The sequence below is a fragment of the Diceros bicornis genome, chromosome 20 (genome assembly GCF_020826845.1).
Source record: "Diceros bicornis minor isolate mBicDic1 chromosome 20, mDicBic1.mat.cur, whole genome shotgun sequence".
Lineage (NCBI taxonomy): Eukaryota > Metazoa > Chordata > Mammalia > Perissodactyla > Rhinocerotidae > Diceros > Diceros bicornis.
Window position 1 is genome coordinate 6816638 of NC_080759.1, and position 21343 is coordinate 6837980.

The 21343-nt window shown below is 49.5% G+C and overlaps 1 protein-coding gene across 6 annotated transcripts in view; it reads left to right on the plus strand.

Moving 5' to 3' along the window:
- The window catches only part of GATAD2A (GATA zinc finger domain containing 2A), a 94574-nt gene that overhangs the window by 15528 nt on the left and 57703 nt on the right, over nt 1-21343 (plus strand). For 5 of the 6 annotated variants that reach the window (XM_058563883.1, XM_058563885.1, XM_058563887.1 and 2 more), the window contains exon 2: nt 20725-20812. In XM_058563883.1, the coding sequence (XP_058419866.1) occupies nt 20799-20812 (14 nt within the window). In that variant the 5' untranslated portion in view covers nt 20725-20798. Of the gene's footprint in view, nt 1-1101; nt 1237-20724; nt 20813-21343 lie in introns of all 6 variants that reach the window. The other variant, XM_058563884.1, reaches the window with a different exon arrangement.

Consider the following 21343-nt stretch of genomic DNA (forward strand, 5'->3'; position numbering starts at 1 on the left):
ACTGAAGAATATTTCTGAAGGACGTGGGTGGGAAAATAGCAAAGCCATTCGGAAATGTTGGCATTTTCTGGTGTTTGTTCTCTTGGGAGAAAATTAAGAATGCCCCGCAGAGTTTTGAATATATCAGTTCCCAACAGAGACAAAAATGTGACACCCTTACTGCTGAATTCAGTTAAGGACTGTCAGTGTGCTAACCTCTAAAAGTGTGGGCAACTCAAATGCTTGTCTGGAGAACTACCTGCTTGGACTTGGGCTGTTTCTGTGCCATTAGATGGGATGGCCAAGGCTGTTGTCCCTAGACTTTTTTTCCTCCCTGATAATTGAGTGAATTTATGCTCGTTGTAGAAAACTGGAAGATTATGAAACAGGTGAGTAGGTGAGGTCTTCGTGAGCGGTTATCCTGGGGGTAATAGAGCATCGCTGAGATTTCCTTGTAACAATTGTCGGGTTGGGAAGTGCAGCAGAACCAGAAGAACAAGTTGGCAGTGTCATAGTTTGAGACTTACAGAACTCTGCTGCCCGCTAAGCGTGGTCGTTTGTTAGAAGGGATGCTCTTGAGTTAGCTGAACTGTTTTAGGAAGTGAGTTAGGCACTCTGGCCTCAGATTGCTTTTCTTTCAGATAGTGAAACTTATTTTATGTGCTAACTGTGCAAAGCTACATTTTTAACTTGAATTAGGAAGGCAGCATGTAAGGTTGAGATAAAAAAAAAAAAAAAGACAAGGGACTCAAGTGGTGGCAGCAAGGTGAAAGTAGTGAGACTGGTGTTCTTAGAAACAAAAGTACCAGCTGGGGATAGATCTTACACGCGTGTGGATTCCAGCAAACGTGATCCAGGACTTTTTAGTCAAGAGGAATGTTAGACCATGGGCTTCTTGCCCCTCCCCTCGCTTTCTAGGCTGTATTTGTGACCTCTTTTTGTCTGATGAAAATGTAGGTTAGTCTTTTAGAAGACAAAGGAACTTACTCTAATTGAATACCTGCAGGTAGCCTTAGGAAGTCACTGGGAATCTTTTGGAACCCTGCAAGGTGTGGGGAAAAAGGGCCCTTGCAGCTTCTCAGTGCACTGCACCCACTTTCTCTCTCTTGATCCTCTTCAAAGGTACCCCTGTTTCACAGACGAGTTTGGCAGGGTCCTTGCCTTCCTGTTCTCCTGATTCCTGGTTCTTGGGGTCCTCATATGAAAGGACTGAAGACTAGATAATCTGTCCGAGGTGCGGAGAGGTCAGCATCTGAGGTAGGATGGGCTGGCAGGGGACGGACAGTTCCTAAAAGCAGGCTCCCAGCAAATTGAGGTAGGAGTTTTGGGGAAGATTTGAGGCTGTAGGTCTTTGAGGCTGCTTGGCCAGGTGCCGTTGCAGCTGGCGGGGGAGGGTGAGGTAGCTTGAGATTGGAGAGAATGTTGCTACTTGTTTGAGGTTGAAGAATCCTTCAGCCATTCTTGCAGCTCTGTCTCCAGGCCGGGCACCACCTGACCCGCCTTGTTGGTCAGATCTTTTGATTTGAACCGTCAAACTTAATTCAGCCTAAATAAGGTGTCGCCTTTGAGCACGCTTTAAAAAATACTGCTGCATTATAGTGGCTGGCTGACCTGGTGCCAGAGAGGATGTTCCGCGTCCATTGCCACCTGCTGTTTGCTGGGTGAGGCTGCGGGCCTATTCCCGGGCAGCAGGTCCCTGCAGTGGTTGTGGCCCAACCCTGGCTTTGTCTCACACAAGTTGGGTGTGAACTCTGCTTGGTCGCTTCCTAGTGACGTGACCTTGCTGAACCTTGCCCTCGGTTTCCCATTTCTAAAAAGGAGGTGGTAATGTCTGCCTTGAGTGGCTGAGTTGGAAGTAAGTGAGATAATAAATGCAAGTTGCTTAGCACAGCGCCTAGTGCGTGTACTTGCTCAGTAAAGTGGAGTTCGGTGAGTGTGCTGTTATGACTAGGACAGATGAGACATTATGGCTGCTCCACTTCTGTGTGGAGCATCTCCACACTTGTGGAGGGACAAACCATCACTGTCTGCTCTGTGCCTCCTGGAGCCACAGCCTGTCCCCATGTTCTAGATGGAAGAAGGCGAAGTTTCCTACAGAGGGTGACACTTGCTAGGGTCACCTTGCTGATTATTCTATAGCTGGGAATGGGCCTCAGGCTTTCTGATTTCAGACTTGGCATGTTTTTCCACTAGTCTTGGCGCCTCTCTAGAGATACAGAATAGCTGGGTTGATGGTGCCCCACCAGGGAAAAGGAAGCAGCCCCTTTCCTGGCCCTGGGCTTGCTGAACCCCACATTCCGACTTTCAGGGACAGCCCCTCCATCTGTGAGATGGGAAGATGTTTGACAGGCAGATATGTCATGGAGGTCCTGCATTTGAGAACCGAAAGGGGCCCTTGCACTTCTGGCTTTATCCCTGAGTGGACTCTGTCAAAGGACGGGAAGTGGGTTGCCTTATGGTGCATACAGTGGCAAATGGGAGAGCCTGGGCCCTAATACCATCTTCTTTCTGGATTTACAGCTCTCTAGCCAGCTTGGGAATTGGACAGATCTGGCTTCTTCATTGACTACAGCTTCTGCTCTTCAGCCTTGAGCAGGTGGCCTGGCCACCTGGCCTCAGCTTTCCCATCTGTAGACAGGGAATGTATCTTTGACCTCATAGGATGGCTGTGAGGACAGGTGGGAAATGTTTGCAAGTAGTCAGATGTATCCCAGCCCCTGCTCCTCCATTTACCTCTGAGATAAAATTCTTCTCCCCCAAGATGACAACTACATGACGATCCCCCTAGGGTCTCACATTTCAGTTATCACACACTGAAACACTCAGATCGAGGAGCTAGGTTTTCTGTATAACAAAATCCCACCACAACCTAACAATTGGTAGGTCTTTGGAGCTCATCATAAGGAGATCTCACCTAAAAAGTTTGGTCAGATTATCCCAAAGGGAAGTGAAAAACCCTGTGGCCTTAAAACTGCATATAATCCCAACATAACATTTCCTCCAATCCCAGTTGTTCTGTGCAATTAGCCTTTGAGTCAGTGGCTGTTAAATTCTACTCAACACATTCCTACCTTAGAGGCAGCTGCTCACCGTGACCTTGGAGCAGGTTTCAGGCCAGTATTCTCGTCACTTGAGTTTCCAGTTGGTGGATTTTTGTGGCAGTGACGACAGGTTTTTAATTTTCTTGTGTGTTTTGGGCAGGCTCACTTTGCCAGCCAGTTCTGAAAACTTTGCTCCTACAACCTTCGTTCACATCCACCAAGGAAACACATTTTTCCCAGTTTCTCAATGGTTTTGGGAAAGTAGGAGTGTGGCAAACTGAATTCTTGGTTTCCAGGCGTAGATTAAATTGATCGAGGCACCCTAGTCCTGTGGTGTTCTCAGGACTTTTGTATCATTGACAGAGCACCTGAACTTCATTTTCTTTTGTCTGTTATTCCTGTGCATGTAAAGGGTTAAGGCGTACTCCCTTCAGTGGTGGTGGTTCTCTCAGAGGATTCTGTAGTCAGATCCCTGCCTGGGATTCTCTTATACACACTGGAACCCGGGGAGATTTTTGAGGTTTGATTAGTGTTTTCCTTAACGCGTTTGTTTGAGTAACTGACCTTCTCAGCAGTTTGTATGTGGGTCATCTGTCTCCTGCCTTCCATCCCCAAATCTTCAGTAAAATTTTTAATGTTGAGGCTCTTTGTCTCTTTCCAGCCATACAAGCGACATTTACTGCAGCTGAAGTCTGGGGAGGAGGCAGGAGCCTCAGGTGCCAGTAGTAGGAGTTGCCTGGTCTGCTTTTGAAGTTTTCTTGGGCAAAGATATTAACGTACTGAGTTGGGATTGAAATGTAATTGCAGCCTTACTGTCAATTTATATTTGTCAGGCAGAGCATTGGAAATGTAACTATTTTTGGTCACTGGGCAGCAGACAAGTTTAGGATTCACCTGGGACTAGCTTGCTTCTGTGTGCTGTTATGCTGAACCCAGCACATGGCACACAGACTTCAGGATGAGCAGGGCAGCCCTTGATGTTACAAGCTGGAAACTGAGGCCTGAGAGGAGGAGTGGCCTGCCCTGTGTTGACTTGCGGAGGGAGGAGAACATAGCTCTCTGTTCCCTCCTGGAGCTTCTCCTCTCTGATCTCTGTTGTCCTTATTTCTTCATGGCTTAGTTAGTTTTGTTTGGTTTTAGGTTCCTCCTCCCTTAATTTATATAGGTCCATTGACAGGTTTCCTTCCTCAGGGCCTTGTCTTTTTTTGAGTCTTGAGGTCATGTGGTGTCTGTAGTGTGGGGATGGGGCAGGACACAGGGAGGAGGAACTCAGGGCTGCTTCTGGAATCTCAGGGCTGCCTTTTTAAAAAAAAACTGTGGCAGTGTTTCCTTATCTGGAATTGAGAGGGTGATGTCTTTCAATTTTATGAGCATAAAACTACTTTTCCCCATAGGTTAAAAAAGTTATGGCACTTACTTAACTTGTAGACATCCTTCAGGTGATATGCGGGTAACCGTTTCAAGATCCAAAAAAGCAACCCATGGAAATAAGGTGGAACAGGCTAAGTCAGGTCCTGTGCCAGGGTCCAACAGTCAGCTATACTGTCCAGGGTGAGAGAGAGGGGCCTTAACACTCAGCTGAGGGTGCTGGATGGTTCTAGAACAGCATAAACTGGCTGCTACAAAGCTCTAAGGGAGATTATTTCTTGCATATCCTTTATATCTGGGGGAGTCTGTCCTGGCTGCTGGAGTGGTCTTTAAACTGCATCACAGGAGAACTGGTTAGAGGGATTGAATATGTTTTGTTTGGAGGAGAGAAGATTGGGGGTATGGGGCAGCGAGGGGTTCCAGTGGGCCTGTTGGTGAGTCAGGATCTCAGCTCAGGATCGGACAGATGGTTTTTCCTGCTGCTGGCACCATTGGGCACCTGCTCAACCTCTTGGGGAGTATGAAGGGGTTCCTCTTACTTTCCGAAGATCAGGAGACCCTGCCACAAAGGCAGCAGAAGTGGACAGATTGTCACCTGGGGCAGGGGCTCAGCATTGAGTGAGCTCAGAAACATGTATCCCACCTTCTGTGAAAGTTAAGGTGATGGGAGCTTGTCCTCTCTGTTGCCTTGATTTATTGCTTAGGGGAAAAGGAAACTTAAATTGCTTAGAAAAATTAGGGTGACTTTGATCTGTTTAACTAGTCCTCTGAGTCTGTGAACTACTGTTGGCTTTTTTCTTTTTTTTTTTTTTTTTTTTTTGAGTTTTTAAAAAAGCTAACCCATTGACATTTAAGAGTCTAAGCTACTTTGGTAGGTGCTCCATGGAGTGAAATGCAGCATGGGCTTCTCATCACCACACGATGAAATGATCAGAGCAGGAGATGTGTTGCTGGCTGTGGGATTTTCTCAGCAGAGCTTCTTAGCCAGCAGGCTGGGATGGGTGACAGGGATCAGAGTTGTTCTTGTGGACCCAGACCCATGCTGAGAGTAGCCCCCATTTTACCTCCAGTGCGTTGTGCAAGTATCATTTTTGTTACATACCATGACATGAAAAACATGGGGCATCTGATCTGTACCCAGTCCCAGCACACTACTCTGACAAGAGATGGTTTTCTTGGTCTCGGGGGGTGGTCTACAGTTCTTGTGGAGAAGGTTTGTGACACTTGACTAGACTGTTCACAAGGAGTGATCCCTTGTACTGGAGCATCAGGGAGGGATGGAGTTGGCAGATCACCCTCCCGGACAAAGTCATAGTGGGAAAGAAGGTCGGAAAATGCAGGTTGTTCTGATTATTGTTGATGACCTTAAATAGAAGGTTGTTTACACTTCATCCTTAAAGCATAGAGCCCTCAGAGGTTTGCGAGGAAGAAAATGTCCACTTGAATTGGGCAGGGAAGCCAATCAGGAAAAAAAGGCCGTTGGTAAAAGGCAGGCATGAGCTAATACAGCCTTGAATTTGCCTGGTGGGGAGTAAAAAGCGGGGCCAGGTGCCAGAGACACTGTGCAGGGAGATTGGGTGGGGATCAGCTAGATGCCCAGGGCTGATGACAAGTCATCTGTCCATTCAACAAGTGGGGTCCCTTCCTTGCTTGGCCTGTGCTGTGCCTCTGTGATCTGGTGATGGGTGAGATGGCCTGTTCTGGCACTCAGGTGTCTTATGGCCACCTGGGGGAGACAGGATAGGATGCCCTGATAAAGAGGAAGGGTGGGCAAGAACACATCTGAGAGACAAGTGACAGCTGAGTGAGGACTAGAGGGTGACACAGGCCCCAAGATTTGTGGTTCTTTGGTTTTAGGGGTGCTGAGTTTGAGCAAAGGTGGGGTAAGCTGCGTCCTGGAGAGGATGGTCCGAGGTTGTGTGTACTGCCTGGGAGAAGGTGGGTGTTGATGAGATAGCCTGGCCTGTGGCCTTGGATGGCTGCCCTCTGCTTTGCTGGGCTGGGAGGACACGGTGGGTTGAGGCACGGAGGCCCTGTGTGACCATCAGGACCCTCATGAACGCAAGGGGCACGTCTGTGACCCTGCCAGATCGCTGCCTGCTCCGGGGGACAGGTGCAGAATTTGATTTGTCCTTGCGTCTCCTCCTCCCCAGACTAATAGTGCTTTGTGTTAGGTGAAAATGAGTTAAATAATAGGTGAAAGAAAGAGGGACTATCTCATACATGTAGGAAAAGTTTTTTCCGCTTTGCTCCCGAGAGTGAAGTAGTGATCGATAGATGGAAATTAGAGGGACACAGCCCTCAACTTAGCCTGAGAAAAAGCTCTGAAGCAATTAGAGGGACCAGGAAGAGGCTCAGTGTGATTCCAGTGCTCTAGGAGCTGGTTGGTAACCCGCATTTTCTAGATTCTGAGGATTTTCCAGCTGGAGGTTTTGGATGCTTTTCCAGAAAGACGGAGAGTGATATAGAAGCTTCTCTGAAACATCCGCATGAATTGTTCGAACAGCTGCTGTTTCCTGGTTTGAGCAAGTTTTCTTGTTTCATGCATTGCTCAAATGTTTTCAAACCCTGGCTCTTTTGGCAGAGTCCAGGAGAGAAGACAGGTGGGTGTCCTGCTGAGTGACGGGACTGGTTTTGAAAGTGAGGAGGGGTTGTAGTCTCAGAAAGGAAAGGGGCCTTGGGGATTTGGCACTTAGTAAAAAATGACTTGGGTCCAAGAGTGGCACCTGGCTGGTGATGACCACGATGCCGTTAGGGTCCTGATTTTGGGCTTGAGGGTGGGAGTGAGGAATCAGGTGAGGCAAATGAGAGTGGCAGCGTGATGCCCCATATATAGAGCTGGGAGGGCCGTGACATGCCGTGACGTGCCCTGGCCACCACCCACCCGAGAAACCCCTCCCTGCAGGGCCTGGGCTGTCCCCTGCGCCATGTGTTTCCTGCTGCTCTCAAAGTCTCCTTGCTGCCTCAGAGACCAGGGGACTGGTCTCCTTCCCATTCGTCTGTGTCTGCTCTGTTCCTTGCCTTACACGTGTGAGCGCTGTGCTGTTCAAGTGGAAGGAAGAAGGGAAGTCTGCATACATGCTCCTTGCTGAGGGACCCTGGTTTGCTCCCATGGTGCACTAAGAATTGTGATTGGCATGTGTCTACATCTCGTTGGAAATGAAGGTGAAGGGCCTGGTTTATGATCTAGGCTGACAGTGTTGATCAGGTCCTTTAAGCCCCTTCCATTGACTTGTACCCTGGCAGGTAGGGGCTTTGAAATACGTGCTTCGTCAACTTCTGAGGGTTTTTGTGCCTTTTACAGAAGGTGAGAATGCACATGAATCATTGAGTTTGCTGCATGGTCCATGGGACGGCAGGCTTGCACAATGAGGCTCACTCCTCCCGGAGGTTTCCAGTAATTCAGTAAAGGGTTAAGTTAGTGTGTTCTTGGAAGAGGAGTTGGGGGTGTGCTGATCTTTGCTCTAGGAAGTTTTCTCAGAACCTTGGGAAGGATCCAGCCCTAAGATGGTCTCAGAGTCACACTGTCCCCAATGGTGCAGTGGTTCAGATTTGGAGCCTAGGCCTCGGAGATGTCTGGGTCTGGATCCCCATTTGACTTTTTTTTTTTTTTTTTTTTTTGGCTGAGGAAGATTCATGCTGAGCTAATATCCATGCCAGTCTTCCTCTATTTTGTACATGGGTCACCACCACAGCATGGCCACCGACGAGCAGTGTAGGTCGGTGCCCGGGAACTGAACCCGGGCTGCTGAAGCAGAGCATGCCAAGCTTAACCACTAGGCCACGGGACCAGCCCCCCCATTTGACTTCTTAACCCTGTGACCCTGGCCAATTGCTTTGACTTCTCTCAGCCTCAGTTTTTCTCATCAGTCAAGTGTGGGCATCAATGGCAGTCCCTTGTGTGAAGTGTGGGTGACATTGGCAGTCCCTCATGTTAAGTGTGAGTAACATTGGCAGTACCCTCTGCAAACTGTGGGTAATAATGGCAGTACCCGTGTGAAGTGTGGGTAACATTGGCAGTACCTTGTTGTGTGGTTATGAGGATTAAATGAAATCAGGCATGTAAAGTGCTGGCACCGTGCCTGGCACCAAATAAAGAACTCAGTAATTGTTAGCCACTGTTACACTTTTCCTCCTTTGGTAACAAAATCTCTTGTCAAGATGTTAAAGATGATTCTCTTGATGTCCCTGAAGTTGTAGTCAGTGGGCTTTTCTGTAGCAGTTTGAATTTGTGTGTCTAGCTGTACGTTTCTCAGTGAAGAGTCAGGCTCTCCCCCTTCTACCCCACCAAAGCCTGATGAACATTCAGAAGGAGGCCTAGACCATGGGGACAGCAGAGCCGTCGCCCTGGCAGTAGTGTCACTGGGGTCCTGGGCACAGGCCTGCAGAGCCCGGGTCTCAGGCTGGATCTTGGTGCTAGATGGTTAGGTAGGACCTGGGTCTGTGTGTGGCAGCTGGAGGCAGAGCAGGGCAGTGGGGTGGGCCACAGAGGAGGCAGGAGGATACCCTGCAAGGCTGGTGCAGTAAAGGCTTAGGTGAGTGAATGCCCCTGACCTCATGACCCTGCGCCTCCTTGCCCCTTCTAGCCTGTGCCAGCCTTGCAGCCTCCCTGCAAGGAGGGCTGGTGGCCTGGAACCCTGCACGACTTCCCAGGGGATGTCTTCCTTGGAGTTGGGTTGTCTTGGCAGGACTGTGCTTCAGAGACACTGGAGTGGAGTGGAGTGGACTTTGTGGGTCACTTGGGAACTTGACCCTACTTAGGACACTGTTTCTCTGGGATGTATGGTCTGTGTTTTCAACAGCCGATGGCTTAGAAGTGCACCTTTGCCTGGAGGACAAAGTGTGCTGGCCCCGTGTATGTCTGTATGGTGGCCTGAATGTATTGGTCCTGTGTGTGCACATGTGCTGGCCCTGTGAGTGTGTGTATGCATATGTGCACATGTGCTTGTGTATCTGTGTGTGTGGTGACCCTACATGTGCATATGTGTGTGTGTGCTGGCCCTACCTGCTAGAGTGTAGCCTGACACTCTGCAGTCACTCTGGTGTGTGCAGGTAGAAGAAAAATGTTCCAGTCTGTGGTGGATGTGGGCTTTGTGTGGCAGAGTCCTGCTTTTTGTGGGGCCCTGAGCTTACTCTGGAGTGAGTCAGGCACAGATGAAGTCCCACTGAGGGCACATGCTGCACCTGTGTGGCCCTCACAGATTTCTTGAGGCCTTCTTATTTTAAGGCAGAGATTCACTGACATTTGCGTTGCACCTCATAACACATCAGAGTTTTAGTACTAAAACCTCTTACCAGCGAGGAAAACTTTGACTCCAGGCAGAAGTGGCAGACGTATTGTGGGGCCTCACCATGGCACCCTGGAGGCAGGCCCTTCGCTCTTCTAAAGCTTCTGTGGAGCCAGTTTGGCTTTTGCTGCCTCGCTCCTCTTGGAATGGGGTTCTCCAGGTCTGACCCCCAGCACAGTTTCCTTCCAACTTTCTCCCTAGATGCTGGCTCTTTGGCTGCATCAAACAGAACTCCCCCTAGCCAGCAGGCCCCAGGCCCACCAGCACCTCCTCTCTATGAGGATAAAGTGATGGGACGTGTCCATGCAGGGTACTGGGAAGCTCTTGACGGCCAAGTGAAGCCAGGTGCAGTGTACCCTCACCTCCTCCCACCTTGTCTGAGACCTCAGGGAGGCTCTGCTTCCTCCTTCTCAGCCACAGTTTACCCTCTGAGGGCTGGGGCGGTGAGGACAGTTGACAGTTCTGTGAAACACCCTCCCCGAGGAGCCCCTCTAATCATACTTTTATTGTTGGAAAGGTGTAGTGTCTGTTCATGTCGTTTTCAATTTGTTCTTAATTGGTATGTGTAGTACGAGTCAGGATTTACTGAGGGATGCTGCCATGCTTATAGATTCTTCCTTTGCCCTTTGCAGCATTTTACAGTCAATCAGGCGATTTTTGTGATCACTGCGGTGCGTTCTTCGAGTTTGCCGCAGTGATGAAGTATCTGGGACTGGGAACTAGCTGATTGGCCTGGACCTAGTGGCAAAGCCACGGGACCCCTGGGTTGACCACGTGGCCTGTCAGGGCTGTCGGTGCCACGGCATGGTTGGTGGACAGTTCCAGCCATGTTTGAGAAGTTACCAGATGGTGTTGATTGATTGACTCAGTCCCTGATGGTCACAGAAACTGAATTCTCTTCCTTAGGGAAGCTTGGTTGGTCAGATGGTTGTAGGTTTTGTATTTGAAGACCTAGTTTCAGACTGAATTTCTAGAATTCTACCAAGTCCACCCTCCTGTCTGAAACTTGGCCTGGGGGCATTTGGAAGGTTTGTGGGTGGATGACGCTGACCCTGTGCCTGCCTGGGTACTCACTAGCTGCTCCTGATTTGGATCTTGGTGGACCGTTTAGTGTTCTGGGAACTACCAGCTTACAGAGATCTCAGTCACTTGTTCCTGGTCTCCTGTCGCCAGCCTGGAGGATGAGACCCTTCTTGGGGATCAAGGTGGCAGAGACCACCTGAGGCTCCAGGTCCATCCAGCTGCACTGGGATGGCTGGTGGGCGCTTTCCTCAGCAGTGAGCAGGCAGCTGGGGGGTGAGGGGTGGGGTACAGGTGGAAACTGGAGTCCTCCCCCATTTACATTCTTGGTGAGATTTCTGCCATCCTGTCTGCTGCTGCCAACTGACCAGAATAGTCAGTCAGATCTTGAACGTTACAAGGATAAGTTATGTGAATTACTGTGAGTGAGTTTTGTTTGGCTCTCAGGACTGGGCAGTTCTTTTCCTCTAGGCCTAGGTCTTCATTTGTATACAGTGGGGCCAGCCTCAGGACGCTGCTCCCTCTGGGTGCTCTTGAACAACAACAAAAGTTTTCCCTTCTCCCTTCCAGAGAAAAATATCCTGGAAAGTAAGATATGGTTCTTAAACTTGTGGGGAGCACCTGCAGTAGGTTATGAGATTGCACCAGATCTAGCTGCTTATTCACCAGGACCGCCTGTTTGAAGATAGCTGGTGGGGTTGTAAACTCTGGACTGAGCGGATGGCATTGCTGATGGTGCTCTCGTGGTACATCTAGGCCTGAGGCCACGTGGACCTGGGTTGAGGCAGCACACGGCGCCTGTGGTCAGGGCCCGGGACCCCTCAGAGGCAACGGAGGACACCCTGTCCATTGGTGAAAGAAGGATTCTTGCCTTGCTAGGAGGTTGCCTATGTGATAAGTAAGGTATTGCTTCTTTAAAAACAAACTCAAGAAAACTTGCCACAAGAATAGAATGGCTGGAGGTTTTCTTTCTTGACATGAAAATAAACACAACCCAGCAGTCAGCTATAAAGCTAATAATACAGCTGGTTGAGATGCTGCACGACACGGAGGCCACCTGGCTGGTGCGTTCTTGGGAATGGGGCTGGCTGCTGTTGGAACCTCCTCTTGGCCACCTGCTGTGATGGAAGCGATGTCTTCTGCAGGTGGGGCTTTTTGTGATCCTCACTCCCAAATTTTCCTGTTTCAGCTCATCCTAGAGACCCAGCTGCCCCCTGCCCAACCTTACCCCTTGTTAGTCATCCCAGGAAGACTCTCTGCGTGTTTTGTAGTCATAGGTCACACAGGACCATGTATGTTTGCAAAGGAGAGCACCTGCTTGCCCAAGCCAGACTAGGCGAGGAACTCCAGACAGAGAAGGACTGGTTGATGGTGGAGCATGTCAGGGACGTGGCTGGATTGGGAAGCAGGGTTCTAGAGCCATACTTTTGGCTGTGGGCTTTGTTCTGTACACACTTTGGCCTCAAACAGTTAAAATGATGTGTGTGGTTCTACCTTGAAGAGACAGTGTGCTAAGTAAAATAAGCCAGACACAAATGGACAAATACTGCATGATTCCACTTATATGAGGTACCTAGAACAGTCAAATTCATAGAGACAGAAAGTGAAATGGTAGTTACCAGGGGGTTGGGGGGAGGGAATGGGGAGTTAGTGTTTGTTGGGGGTGGAATTTCAGTTTTGCAAGGTGAAAAAGTTGTGGAGATGGATGGGGGTGTTGGCTGCACAACAGTGTGAATGTACTTAACACCGCTGAACTGTACACGTAAAAATGGCTAAGATGGTGAATTTTATGGTATTTTTTTACCACGATAAAAAAAAGTTGAACCTTCATGAATTCAGAAATATCCTGCATCCTTATGAGAGCATATATTTTTTTTTTTTAATTTTTATTTATTTATTTTTTCCCCCAAAGCCCCAGTGGGTGTTGTATGTCATAGCTGCACATCCTTCTAGTTGCTGTATGTGGGACCCGGCCTCAGCATGGCCGGAGAAGCGGTGTGTCGGTGTGCGCCCGGGATGCGATCCCGGGCTGCCAGCAGCACAGCACGTGCACTTAACCGCTAAGCCACTGGGCTGGCCCAGAGAGCATATATTTTATCCTCCAAGAGTTAGCTTAGGGAGAATGGAATAAAGGCACTCACATTTTGATGGCCCACTTTGTGCCAGAAAATATGGGATTAAAAAAAAAAAGGATATGTGTGGTTCCAGAAGGCTCATTGTAATATCATCTTAGGAGTGTTGGAGCACAGAGGTTCTGTGGGTATTCTTTGGTCCCCAGAGGGGCGGGGCCTGGATGCACTTCCTCCAGCTTGGTGGGTGACACAGGACTCCAGGAGAGCAGTGTCCAGGAACATCTTTGGTCTTCTCTGCTCCACTGCTTGGTGTGGAGATTGAAGGTGTTCCTTGTTTTCTTGTGCCTCTGTGTCAGAGAGTTCCCTTAATATGGCACATATTGGTATTTGTATACAGAAGGGAGACACTAGTTCCTATGTTCTTCTTATTAACAGAGTATTTCCTCTTTTGTTCTTGTGACATTTTCTTCAGGATGTCCTTTAATATTGTAATGCACCAAGCATCCTCAGTGCTAAACACTTTAACACTTCAGAGACTTCCCAAAGTTTCAGACTTGTCTAGATGTGGACATTTGATTCCTGGGACATTTTATTTTATTTTATAATTTTATTTATTTATTTTTCCCCCCAAAGCCCCACTAGATAGTTGTATGTCATAGCTGCACATCCTTGTAGTTGCTGTATGTGGGACCCGGCCTCAGCATGGCCGGAGAAGCAGTGTGTCAGTGCGCGCCCGGGATCCGAACCTGGGCTGCCAGCAGCGGAGCGCGTGCACTTAACCACTAAGCCACGGGGCCGGCCCCCCTGGGACATTTTAAATACGGAGGTTTATCTGAAGTTTTGAATTGCCGAGAGGACTGCCCAGGCAGCTGCTGGGGAGCAATACTGCAAGGAACCTTGAGATAGGAGTCGAAATATTTTGAGGAACAATAGTAATCACAGTAGTAAAAGTAAGAACTAGTTGCTTCTGTCTGAGAGTCTGCCTGGTGCCAGGGCCTGTCACTTGCTCCTGAGGATGGTCTTGAGGCCCAAGGGGCCAGGCAGGCAGACGGCCTCCCACAGGCACAATTGGCTTTGGAGGGTCTGGGCTGAGCAGCTGCTCCTGATTCATCAGGAGGAAGTGCTGGAACATTCGGGATGGTTTGGTGATGTGAAAGGGAGGGACTCCTGGAATGCCCAGGAGAAAGGAGGGATGTGGTGGAGTCGAGCCTTGGAGGGGGCAGGGGTCTGTTGAAAGGACCTTCACTGGGTGTTGTAGAGCGGGATATGGAATCTTGGCTGGAGGAGGGGAGTGTGGGCGCGCGGGCGCTGGGGTAGCTCATGCTTCTCAGTGGTGGTGGGGGGAGGCCCTTCCAGACACAGGCTGCTGAGGCCTCTGGAACCTCCTTTCTCCCAACAGCCCTGTGAGTGAGGTGAGGAGAGGCCACCCCTGGAGATGAGGGGTGGTGGTGGCTGTGGCGGTGCTGTGGCCTTGCCTATCTCCACATTGCTTCTTCCTGGTGTGGACTTGGTATTCTAATTAAGGATAGAGTTTATATTTATATTATGTTTTTGCCTCAAGTCTGTTGTGGAATCACAGTGGTTGGCTATTTATAACTTACCAAGGATGCCATTTCGCCATTTCCTCCTCTGTGTGCTGTTGGGCTTTGGATAAGGAGATGAGCCAAGAGCCCTTTCTCTTGTGGAGCGTAGAGTGTTTGGGGAAGAGAACCTAATGAGATGCTAGATGTCAGATTTCAAGATCTGCTGTGCCAAGGGATGGGGCTGTAGTCCTCAAGGATAGAAGGGGGCTGAGGAGGGGCTGGTTAGGGAGAGTATGCCGGAGTAATAGATGCTTGAGTCTGAAGGATGAGTGGGAGGAAGGAAAGGGTTTTCCAGTGGTGGGAACAGCATATGCAAAGGCCTGGTGGTGGAGGCAGGCCGATGTGAAGAACCAAGGCGAGGCCAATGTGGTTGGAGCTAAGAGGTTGGTTTGTGTGTACGTAAATGTACATACATGCGTGCCAGATGACTCCAGAGGGTCACCTGAGCCTAAAGCAGGCAGGGCCTTGAAGGCCATGGTGAGGTGGTGTAAGCATTGGGGCGTTTTAAGGGGCTTTGGAAACAGCTGCATTTGCACGGTGTGGGGAATGGACGATCTGTCCCTCAGTGAGTCTGTGGTTATCGTGGCTGAGGGAGGACAGGTAGGGGCAGACCAGGGGCCTGGAGGGTACATAGTGGCTGATACCCCAGTGGATACCTCGGCTTGACAGTGGAGACTAGCCAGCTGTGGTTGCCACGGATGGGCTTGTGCAGTGGCCTTACTGTTGGCTCCTCGTGGGGCTGATTCTTTGCCTCTCTAGTCTGCCGAGTCATGCTCTCTCCCACTTTGTGGGGACAGAGGGTTAATGGGCTCTGTGCCTTGGGGAGAGCAGGTACTGCTTTGTCCCCTGGGGCTGATGCAGAACCAGAGTCTTGGTTTACTTCTGCTCTGACTTTTGTCGTGGGCGTGCTGCCGTGCCTGGGTCGCCTCTGTCCCTTGAATGCTCAGCACAGTCCATTAGGGCTGTGGTTTCCTCCTGTTTTCAAGGATCAGGTAGTAAGTATTTTTGGCTTTTAGGGCTGTACTGTCTCTGTCGCTACTACTCAGTTCTGCCTTATAGCAAAAGCAGCTGTACTAGTGCACATTCCTGTAGGCAAGGCTGTATCCTAGGACTGTGCCCCGGAACAGGCCCAGGCAGTGGTTTGCGGACCCCTGGATTAGAAAACCAAATCTTCTGCCCAAGTTAATCCTTCCCCAAGCACATGTTGGAGCAGCGTGACCTCTGGGCTTCCTTGAGATGCTCTGTGCTTGCTTCAGCAGCACATATACTAAAATTGAAATGATACACAGATGCTCCACTGTTGCCCTGCCTCAGTTTCTCCCTTTCTGATAGAGCCAGCCGGGGAGTTACCCTCCTTGACAATTAGCAGCACAGTTGCTAAGACTGTTGGCAGAGAGGGTCTAGGTGATCCTTGTCTTCGGGGTGCTCAGTTTGTGTGAAACAAGTGGATTTTGTGGACCTAGGGGTGGAAGAAGGTGAATGATTTTGTTGGGTTTCATCTTGTACTTTTTTGCCCTAATGTCATGTTCCCAGGACTGGATTGAAGCCAGGGTAGTAAATGTTTGGGTGCAGACACAGTTGAAGAATTTTAGAGACAGCACAAGTGTTTGGTGAGTACAGACCGTGGTAGGGTGAGACCCCAGGTGTGCAGCTTTTGTAGGGCTGGGCCTCAGACGATGGGGCCCTCAGGGGGCTCCTTGGAGAGCCCACGCTTCCCATCAGGTGCCCATGGCTCCAGAGACCCATCCCTGCTCTGGGTCTGCAACGTGAGTGAACCGGAGCTCCCCAGACAGCGGCAGGGTCTGGCCAGAGCTCCTCCCCTCAAGTTAAAAGGGAGCCGACCTCACTTGCCTGAGCTCAAGAGGATGAAATGGCAACAAAGGACTTCTGTTGCCCAAAGTGCAGTGACTTGATTTCATTGTAAATCACCATGGCTGCCTTCTCATCAAATGTGATCTCCCTCAGATTGGGAAATCATTTTGTTTGGGTGAGTCACAGTCGGGATGGTGAGAAAGAGAGGGAGAGGGATGGGGGGGGGGGGAGAGAGAGAGAGATTGAGTGTGTGTGTGTGTGTGTGTGTGTGTGTGTGTGTGTGTGTGTGTGTGTAAGTGGAGTACCCAGGTGCAGGGTCAAAGCCAAACCGTAATGATTTATCAAGGGAGTGAAAGAGTCTCTTATGAGTTGGTAATTGTGTACTTAAGGGTTACTTGATACTGTTTTAAATGTATGGGTTGGAAATGAAAACAGTAAAAGCTCTCTCAACTCAGTGCAGGGTGGATGGCAAAACAGTCCAAATGATGTATCAGAGAAAAGCGATTACAGTTTATTTTAGAGATATGCTCCAGGTTCTGATGGTGCTAAGTGGTCTCTGCTTGGTTTCGACTCCTTTGTGAATTTCACACTTAATTGTATTGAGGGGCTGCTGCTGTGTGGGCTCCTCAGATCAGTTCGTTCTCCTTCAATGTTAAGCCGTCCCTGCTCATTCAGTCCATAAATATTTATCGAACACCCAGTATGTGTCAGACGCTGTTCTAGGTGATTGAAATAAAATCGAGCTTCAGCAGACAGACACCCCTTTCCCTGTGCCATTTACAGGTGAGAAAGTCCATAGGCGTAGTAGCTGTGTTGTGTAGAGTGTACGGAGGGGCCAGGGCTGTGGAAGAGAAGGGACAGGGGTGAGCAGGGTGGGCCTCTGCGGAGGATGGTGATTTGAGGGGACACAGAGGGGTCAGCCATCTGGGGGGAGGGTGAGGCAAAGGGAGCAGTTTGCACAAATGCCCTAGCAACTACCATTAGAACAGGCTGTCTTACGACGTTTCTGAGAAATTGTGTAAAGCTGCATATGGACTGGGCATTTGATATTTGGGAATTATTGTATGGTAGTTATGTTGTCAAAGATCATTTTCAATTTGGAATGCAAATTGAAGAACTGATTGTTAAAATGATAAAGTATCTGGGATTTTGTTTAAAACAAAAAGATCCCAAGGTAGGAAGGTGCCTGGTATGTGGGAGGCGTGGCCAGGAGGCCAACACGGCTGGAGCAGGGTAAGCAGGCCAGTGGCCAGTGGGCCTCCAGGGCCAGGAGAGGATGGGGCTTCACTCGGAGTGGATGCAGGGCCTTCGGAGGGTTTCGAGCTGAGAGTGGAAGCAGGGGGTCCAGTTTGCAGGCCTCCATCCTAGCAGGGAGGACAGTGTGGCCAGTGGAGGTGTGAGAAGTGATGGATCCCAGATGTGTTTGATGGCAGAACCAACAGGATTTCCTGATGAACTTGATATTGGGTAGTCCAATCAAGAGGGCAATTCCAGATTAAAATCTGAGCAGCTGGAAGATTGGATTTGCCATGAGCTGAGATGGGGAAAGCCATGGTCGAGTGTGCAAGTCTGAGATGACTTTAAAACTTCTTGCATATTGCACTCTACCCCATAATGCATGTGTATGTTGTGATAACAGGTTAAGATGACCTTCCTCCTTGCAGGGTTAACCCTCTAGGAAAATGTTGTCCTGTGTGTCATGTGGTCTCATGGAGTAGGATACTTGGATCTTTGTTGAAAATCAGTTGTCCACATATGCATGGGTGTATTTTGTTTGTGTGTCTACTTGTCTTTTTGTGTGTGTGTCAGGAAGATCAGCCCTGAGCTAACATCCATGCCAATCCTCCTCTTTTTCTTTTTTTTTTTTTTTTGGTGAGGAAGATCAGCCCTGAGCTAACATCCACGCTAATCCTCCTCTTTTTGCTGAGGAAGACCGGCTCTGAGCTAACATCTATTGCCAATCCTCCTCCTTTTTTTCCCCAAAGCCCCAGTAGATAGTTGTATGTCATAGTTGCACATCCTTCTGGTTGCTGTATGTGGGACGCGGCCTCAGCATGGCCGGAGAAGCGGTGTGTCAGTGCACATCGGGGATCCGAACCTGGGCCCCTGGTAGTGGAGTGCGCGCACCTAACCACTGAGCCGTGGGGCCGGCCCAGCCAATCCTCCTCTTTTGGCTGAGGAAGACCTGCTCTCAGCTGACATCTATTGCCAATCCTCCTCCTTTTTTTCCCCAAAGCCCCAGTAGATAGTTGCATGTCATAGTTGCACATCCCTCTAGTTGCTGTATGTGGGACGCCACCTCAGCATCGCCGGAGAAGGAGAAGCGGTGCATCGGTGTGCGCCCGGGATCCGAACCCGGGCTGCCAGTAGCGGAGCGCACGCACTTAGCCACAAAGCCATGGGGCCGGCCCCTACTTGTCTGTCTTGTGTCCATATTGTACTGTTTTGGTTACTGTAACTTGAAAGTCAGTCAGTCTTGAAATCAGGTAGGGTAAGTCCTCCAAATTTATTCCTCTTTTTAATGTTGTTTTCACTACTCCAGATCCTTTGCATTTCCATGTAAATTTTAGAATCAGCTTGTTGTTTCTACAAAAAAGTATGTTGAGGATTTTTAGCTGGGGCTGCATTGAATCTGTGGGTCAATTTGGGGGAGAATTGACACCTTCTGACCGGGGGACAAGGCATCTCTCTCCATTTATGTCTGTGTGTGTGTGTGTGTGTGTGTGTGTGTGTGTGTGTGTGTTTTGTGAGGAAGATCAGCCCTGAGCTGACATCCATGCCAATCTTCCTCTTTTTGCTGAGGAAGACTGGCCCTGGGCTAACATAGCTGCCCATTTTCCTCCATTTTATATGGGACGCCACCACAGCACGGCCTGGCAAGTGGTGCATCGGTGCGTGCTGGGGATCCGAACCCGGGCCGCCAGCAGCGGAGTGTGCAAACTTAACCAGTAGGCCATGGGGCCGGCCCCTCTTCTCCATTTATTTAGGTTTTCTTTCATTTCTCTCAGTGATGTCTTATTGTAGTTTCAGTTTACAGGTCTTGCATATTTTTTTAAATGAAATTTCTCTGTATTTCACATTTATGCTATTGTAAATGCAATTTTTTTTAAACCTTTGAGTTCTAGTTGTTTGTTGCCAGTGTGTAGAAATATCTCTGATTTTTGTGTGTTGACCTTGATCCTGAAGAGAGCAGCTGCTCCGAAAGCCCAGGGCCCTTGCTTCTGAGGCTTCCCCCTCCATGGCAGAGAGAGGCCTTGGCTTGGGAGGTGTGAAAGAACTACGATTAAGGGTGTCCACTGTGTTTGCGAGCCTGAATAGGACCAAAAAGACCAGCAGAAGGGCCCCCCTTCCCAGGAACTAATTCTGGTGGTGGCCATGGTCGGCCCTCGGCCTCACTGAGGAGAGTGCTGTGAGCTCCTTGGTGCCCAGAGTTCTTTCCATAGAGTTCACTGATATTTGCTCATTTTGCAAGTTCTCCAGTGGGAGTGTTTTTTGCTGTCCAAGAGCTGTGAATTACTGTGAACCCAGTTTAAAAATAAAACCTTCATATCAGAGCAAGCTCCTGGTAGTCATGTGGGCGCAAAGAATGACAACAGAGGTGATACTGATAATATTCAGCAAGCCACAACTGACAGGGAGTCAGGGATTTGGCTGGTTTGCTGAGTTCAGCCTCTGCACCCAGAGCACTGGGTGTCTGATGTCACAAAGGAAGGGAAGTACTGGGGCCGCTCTGTCTCTGTGACCTTGGGAGAATTCCTGAACATTCTTGAGCCTTAGTTTTCCTGACTGTAAACCAGGCAGCCCCTTCCTCCCTGGCCATTCTGAGCTCAGGAGATGATGCCTGGGGTAAAACTGCGAGTTGCCCTGTGGAGGTGAAGCCTGCCTGTCCCCAGGCACATCTGCCTTCAACTTCTCGAGGGCAAACCCAGCACTGCCTGGAATGGTGGGTGGTTTCCTTGGGGACTGTGTGTGGGAGCAGGGACCAGGGAGTGAAGAGGGCGTGTCTGGAGAGGGAGACCTGGGTGACCCTGGGCAAGTTCCTGAATATCAGACACGCCAGATCTCTTTTCTTTAACGTGGGGATGATACTGTAACCTACCGCTAAGATTGTCTTGGGGATTCAAGAGATACTGAGTTTTGGCATAGTACTTGGAACTCACTACTAAGCACCTATTAAATGCTAGGTATTACTGTTTCTGCTGTTAATGTCATTACTGTTATAACCAAAGTTTGAACCATTGTCTGTGTTCATTATGTTGGCATGTGGCTGTGTACCATCTCATGTCTCCATCCATATCGCTGAAGATGGCATCTGGGACACTAGTATTTATTGGTTAGCACCATATCAGGTCATATGTCAGAGTCTGGTAAAAATTTATTTCCTCAGCTTGCCCCCGCCCCCACCCCCACGCCCGCTGTGTAAGGTAGCAGAGGCAGAGCTCTGGCTGAAATTTAAAATTTTGCTGTGTAGTTTCAGGGGTTGGAGACATTTAAAATTATTGGTACGTTCCAGAAACTTTCCTTGGAAACTCAGTGTTTCTTTCTCTGTCCTTTGCTTTAGGTTGGTCAGCACGTTGACGCAAGTTGCCTTTTGACATAGTTGTCACCATGGCCGGCTGGTAGGACCACCGTCCCATGCCCAGAGCCAGGTGAGTGCTTGGGGTCTAGTATCTGTGGAATGAAGGTTCTGATTTGTCCAGCAGACCTCAGTCAGCAACTTGGACATTTGAAACTGAGCACTGCTTCAGAAGCTGATGGCCCCCTCCTAGGGAAGACGGAGGGAGGCAAGTCCCTCCTGGATTGCATGCTGGGCTGTCTCCATGAGGTTGCTGAGGCCCTGCCCACCCCCTCCAGGGTGGCCGTTTGCTCTCCCCTGGACTCAGGGATCATTTGTTTGAAAAGCCCAGGTCTAAATAGGATGAGCCATTCTCTGTGTGAGGATCAGGGGCAGAGGATAATCCTGGCCAGGTGGCCTTTGCCCTCTGGCCGTTTCTGTGATTTCCCAATGCTCACTGAAATGAGTCGAATTTTACCTTAACTACCTTCAGCGGTACAGGGCCTCCCTGCACTGATGCTTAGAGCTGGTCGACCCTACCCTGCTCTGTGCCTCGTGGGAAACTGAGCTGGTCTCCCTGCTTAGGGCTCTCAAGTAGAGACTGTCCAGGGCTGTCAGGACCTGG